Source organism: Cherax quadricarinatus, chromosome 21 (assembly GCF_038502225.1).
Source record: "Cherax quadricarinatus isolate ZL_2023a chromosome 21, ASM3850222v1, whole genome shotgun sequence".
NCBI classification, from domain to species: Eukaryota; Metazoa; Arthropoda; class Malacostraca; order Decapoda; family Parastacidae; genus Cherax; species Cherax quadricarinatus.
This window is the reverse complement of record NC_091312.1, coordinates 11,297,622-11,303,704: the sequence shown is the minus strand read 5'-3', so window position 1 is coordinate 11,303,704 and position 6,083 is coordinate 11,297,622. Positions and strand designations below refer to the sequence as shown.

General features: G+C 43.1%; 1 protein-coding gene across 1 annotated transcript in view; it reads left to right on the top strand.

Moving 5' to 3' along the window:
* The first annotated feature begins 1,801 nt into the window (after positions 1 to 1,801).
* Positions 1,802 to 6,083, top strand: part of LOC128689005 (uncharacterized) — a 37,113-nt gene continuing 32,831 nt past the window's right edge. The window contains exons 1-7 of the mRNA XM_070087227.1: positions 1,802 to 1,927; positions 2,495 to 2,608; positions 3,963 to 4,194; positions 4,600 to 4,700; positions 4,969 to 5,082; positions 5,237 to 5,336; positions 5,875 to 6,002. Of these exons, the coding sequence (XP_069943328.1) occupies positions 2,498 to 2,608; positions 3,963 to 4,194; positions 4,600 to 4,700; positions 4,969 to 5,082; positions 5,237 to 5,336; positions 5,875 to 6,002 (786 nt within the window). The 5' untranslated portion in view covers positions 1,802 to 1,927; positions 2,495 to 2,497. The remainder of the gene's footprint in view (positions 1,928 to 2,494; positions 2,609 to 3,962; positions 4,195 to 4,599; positions 4,701 to 4,968; positions 5,083 to 5,236; positions 5,337 to 5,874; positions 6,003 to 6,083) is intronic.

Sequence of the window (6,083 nt, the reverse complement as noted above, 5' to 3'; positions counted from 1 at the left end):
TTGTACTCGTCTATTTGTGGCTGCAGGGGTCGATTCATAGCTCCTGGCCCTGCCTCTTCACTGATTGCTACTAGGTTCTCTCTCTTCCTGCTCCATGAACTTTATCATACCTCGTCTTAAAACTATGAATGGTTCCCGCCTCCACTACGTCACTTTCTAGGCTATTCCACTGCCTGACAACTCTATGACTAAAGAAATACTTCCTGACATCCCTTTGATTCATCTGAGTCTTCAACTTCCAATTGTGACCTCTTGTTTCTGTGTCCCATCTCTGGAACATAATATCTTTGTCCACCTTGTCTATTCCGTGCAGTATTTTATATGTCATCATGTCTCCTATGACCCTCCTGTCCTCCAGTGTCGTCAGGCCGATTTCCCTTAACCTTTCTTCGTAGGACAATCCCCTTAGCTCTGAGATTAGTTTCTAATTTCTTGACGTGCTTGACCAGGTGTGGATTCCAAACTGGTGCTGCACACTCCATTATGGGCCTAACGTGAATGGTGTGCAGAGTCTTGAGCGATTCCTTACTGAGGTATCGGAACGCTATCCTTAGGTTTGCCAGGCGCCCATACGCTGCAGCAGTTATCTGATTGATGTGCGCCTCAGGAAATGTGCTCGGTGTTATACTCACCCCAAGATCTTTCTCCTTGAGTGAGGTTTGCAGCCTTTGGCCTCCTAGCCTATACACTGTCTGCGGTCTTCTTTGCCCTCCTCCGATCTACATGATTTTGCATTTGGCGGGCTTAAATTCTAGGAACCAGTTTCTGGACCACGCATCCAGCCTGTCCAGGTCTCTTTGTAGACCTGTCTAGTTCGCGCCTGATTTAATTCTCCTCATTAACTTCACGTCATCTGCAGACAGGGACACTTCTGAGTCTATCGCTTCCGTCATGTCGTTCACATATACCAAGAATAGCACTGGTCCCAGGACTGACCCCTGTGGGACCCCGCTCGTCACTGGCGCCCACTGTGATACCTCGTCACGGACCATGACTCGCTGTTGCCTCCCTGTTAGGTATTCTCTGATCCATTGCAGTGCCCTTCCTGTTATACGTGCCTGTTCCCCTGGCTTCTGTACTAATCTCTTGTGAGTAACTGTGCCAAAGGCCTTCTTGCAGTCCAAGAAAATGCAATCAACCCACCCCTCCCTCTCGTTTCTTACTTCAGTTACCTTGTCATAAAACTCCAGTAGGTTTATGACACAGGATTTGCCTTCCATGAATTCGTGCTGGTTGCCGTTTATAATGTTCCGCTCCAGGTGCTCCACCACTCTCCTCCTGATGATGATGTGTGTGTGTGTGTATGTGTGTGTGTGTGCACACACGTGTGTGTACACACGCATGCGTGTGTGTGTGTGTCAACAAAAATGTTATTTATAATGGAAAGAACCATCTCATTTTCCAACTTGTCCAAAAATTTAACAAAACTGTTTAACAAACCGCTTTCAAAATATTATAGAACTCTTTCTCGTTTACAATTTAAAACTTATTTTTTTATTATTTATATGGCGAGAGCGTTACCCTCATTTTCCGAAAAGAACTGATGCGACAAACGGGTTTTTTATTTCATTGTTATTAAATTAGAAATTAATATGGAAAAAAATTTAATTATATTTGCAACACTTGCGTTTCCCATCACACCTCTCGGTTTTCTGTTTCCGGAAATGGGTTATTAATATTGATAATAGATGACAGCACCCGGAAGACTCTGGCGTTGGTGAAAATTCTGATACACAGATGGCTCTCTTGACTTACTTTCCTTACTTTATCACTCAAATGTTTTAAGCGAACCTCACGAGCGATTGACATCAATCAGCTCACCATACTACTCCACCTTGAGTCTGAGTAGGTGGACCTAACTCACTGCGGGGTTTCTGGGGCAGAACTAAATCATCGTTACTTCTAAAGTTTCCGGTGTTTAACGGAGGTAAGGAACAGCTGTCGTTGACGCTATTCAGGTCTTGATTTATGGGAAGGTAGATGGCAGGGACTTCTCGTAGTGTTAATCTATTGATTTACGTTTATCAACAGGGATTCGGCTGAACGCGATTATTTGGCTAACCTTCGTATGGCAAGACTGAATTGAATTGATTTGTCAGCTGTTGAGATTTTTTTTTCTTAAAGTGGGGGGGGGGGAGAATCTAATAGCTGGCAAATACGAAAAATTTCTGATTTAGTACTCTAAGCCTAGTTTTAATACTGTTGGGTTTTGCATAATGGTTCCTTGGCAGGATGCAATTTGGGGAGGAGGTCCTGGATAGGAACGACGTGTACTGTTCGTGGATTTGGATTTGTTGGTGGATATGGAGTGATCATGGATAACTTAATTTTGTAATTTTTTTTTATCTCGACTTCTATAGCCTCGTTGTTTACCTTTCCCATATTCTAAGATTTTACTTAGCGAAGGTAGTTTGTAACACTTGGTAAAGCTCTTCCACTTTCATGGCTATAACACTAATATTCCTGTGAAAGCATTACTGTACTATATCCTCAGGTGATGAAGGCGTCAGCTTTCCTGACGCTGTGGCTGGCCGTGGTGGCGTGGGCGCTGCCCAAGAAAGAACTTCGACCATCGGAGATTTTCCTGAAAAATCTTCCTACGGATAAGGTAGGTAGTTAGGTAAGACACATATGCAACAGTTAGACAACTTTATTCCGAAACGTTTCGCCTACACAGTAGGCTTCTTCAGTCGAATGCAGAAAATAGGCAGGAACAGTAGAGATGTGAAGACGATGTAATCAGTCCATCACCCTTGTAGTCGTAGAATTTGAGGTTCAGTCCCTCGACCTGGAGAAGTTCAGTTCCATAGTCAGGAACTATCTGAAGATCAAGCGACAGTGCGGAGACTTAAATACTGTCGGAAGGAGAGGTGCATAGTAGTAGTAGTGAGAATGTAACCACTGAGAGGTCATGTCCCTCTCAGATCCAACACTTCTCACTTGAAAACCTTGTCCAAGGTGTTTTCTGTACCAAGATGCCATGTGTCGCAGTGTCCGACAAGATGAACATCAAAATGGTATACAATACCGACAGGTTGTTAGGTAAGACACATGTGCAACAGTTAGACAACTCTATTCCGAAACGTTTCGCCTACACAGTAGGCGAAAGGTAGGTAGTATGCATTTTTATAATTAGAACTAATTAGTTATGTAACTAGTGTACTGTGCAGAAGTACCTTTGTTGTGAGCGTGCAGAACCGGGACGGAACTTAATCAGACTTGATTAGAGGTAGGCCAGAGCTCTAAATTCCTTTGTTTCTAGTGACAAATTTCATCCCCACTTAGATGTTAGAGGGTGTAAGTATTGCTCAGGTAGACTGTCCCTCTTGCTGATTATCGGCCACAAATCTGAGTCTACTTTAATTTTAGACTACTTAGATGCACTAAGTGCATCTCTAAGCAGTCTTAAATTTCAGAAGCACTAATGCTTTTGTCTTCAATACGGTTGCGACTGCCAAGTCTTTAACTTTCATCGATAGTTATCGTAGTCCTCGCATACCCCCTCCCCAACCCTTGATGCCGCCGAGGAGCTCTTAAATTAACGGTATAGTTGTCTCGCCGAGGAATCTAAATCTGAACCCCCTCCCCCCTTTGTCTTCCTCGCTTACATACTTGCCTATATGCCGGTAAAAGGCTTTTAATCGAAAACTAGGTTTAAGCTCCCTTGCATCCAATGACATATTTCCCCCCCCCCCCAAGTGCTGTAACCCATACGGGCTATGGGCTTTTTTTTCCCCCTTAAGGTTCCTTGACGCTGGTGAGGGCTCTTGATCTAGAATTGGATCTACTCCCGTTCTCTGAATTAAGCCCGATTGCCTTGCACATCCCCATCCCCACAAGCGCTGTATAACCCCACGGGTTTAATTTCCCCCTCCCCCTTGATTATAAAAAGTGTACTAGTGAAAACTGCCGTCTAGGAGTTGCTCCTCTCCTGTATATTCTCAGCCTCTTCTCCTTCACAGCTGGACTCTCTGCTGGAGGCCCGCCTTCAAGATCTGAAAAATGACATAGTAAAGAGCTACGAGACTCAGTTGAGGGATCACGAGACTAACTTAGAGAACCTGCACCGCTACCGACGGGACAAGAGGACCACCATCTCTCCGCAGCTGGCTACGAAGGGCATCTCCCGGCATCTCGGCATCCCATCCTACTGGCACTCTTACACCTTTGATGTTGAGATCGGGAATAGGGAGAGTAAGTACAGATATAGCTTGAACCAGCGCTAGCTGTAGTGGAGTTTGTTGATGGCAGTAATGCTGTTGAGAAGCTAAACTTGTCACTTTTCAAACTTTTTAACATGGGCAAAAGCTTTTAAACTAGTTTAATTAGTGCGTTTTATGAACAATCTGCATATTACTTCGCTCTTGTCACTAGTGTTCACCAAAACTGCAACATTAACATTCAGGACAGCAAGTAATGTACTAACTGCTGTGGGGAGAAAATATCCTTTTAGTGTTGCCAACTAAATTTTTCCCAGTTTATAATTTAACATTGGAATTTTTCTTTAAACTTAAGCAGCGCTGTGTGGCCCTTGTGCCATGATCTTATAAATACTTAAATACTTAATAAATACTTAATAGAACCCCCCCTTCCCCTCAGAACTGACAATCACTGACATAGACGTGAAAGATCGTTTGGGCAATGTAAAAATCATCAAAGTCTTTCCACTTGACCTCTGGAACATCTCTGCCATATACCAGGTAGGTATAAGTCTTCAGAACCCTCAGACTACCAGGGAAGGAAATAGGGTTCATGAAACTAAATCAGTAAGTCTTTAATTCGTGGTTATTTAATTTGCCATTTAGTCTCCTCGAAGGGTCGGCTCTTTAGTCGGCTAAGGAACTAGTTTACTAGTTTCCCTAGGCTGTTACTGCTTATGGTTAACATTTTCGCTCTTCTCTTCCCGCCCCTTTAAGTTGAGAAAGCTGCCGTTCTAAATTGTTTAACCTGAAAGTAATTTTTTTTTAGTGTGAAGCACACCTCGGGCATGTAATAAAGGATGGCCGGCTGGAGACTGTCAAAGTGAGGAACAGATGGACGAAGTCTCTGGTGGGATGTCCCTGTGACCACGACCACTCAAAGGCAGGTGAAGGTAGTTTAATGTCAAACGCAGAAAACTGTTTTTGTGAGGTGACTGGGAGGTATGACTAGTCCTAAATACTAGCTTTAAGATTTTGAAGACCTAAGACTTTTAATATGAATTTGAAGAAATTTTATTTTTGGTAATTTTTTAAAGGATTGTGCTTGCTGCGAGGAGGGTGCGTGCAGGTGTGGGTCAGCGAGCGACACCTGTGTGCCGTGTGACAAAGACTACTACCAAACTTGTGATTCACATAGTAAGTTGTCTGCTTCACTCTAACTTCCCCAGTAGTCTCTTGACTATGCATGGAGAGAAGAGTGTGTTCTGGTTCTCGCCCTTCGCTGTTGCCCGCGAATTCTACACCTTCCTTGTCTCCTCCCCTAGGGATATCTCCTACCTACAGTGCCCAACATCCTTCTCCGATCAGTCTAAAGAGTTTCTTTACTCTATCCTCCATGTAAAATAGCTTAGTTTTTAACTTTCTATGGTATAAATATTTAGGAAATATTGCAAGCGAGATTACTGGAATCTAAGTATCCTATAATTAAAATGCTTAAGTTGCGATACCAATTTCCATACTTATTTGGTTGAAGATACCTTTCGTAGCTGAAGCTTAATATTCCTAAAGTCTGAGGGAATTTAAAGAAACTTTTCCTTTTCCGTACTGTCCTAATGAGTTCAATGTGTACAAAGTAATATAGAACTTGGCACACTTCTCTCAACGCAACCTCGAAGCCACCTACCCTAGCTCAACAAGCACCTCTGCTTATTTATACTGATAACCTTCCTTCCAGGACCGAAGAAGCTAGAATTGGATGCTGCCGTAGGATTTCAGTACTATCTGAACTACTACAATCCTGAGGAAGGCTTGCAGAGAGTCCTTGTAGCTGCCAGAGGCACAACAGTCACTTTTTATAAAATTGTAAGTGATTGAGAGATGTTTCTATACATTCTCCCTCCATAAACTTAGTTTGAATGTGCCAAGATGCTAAGGATTTAGACA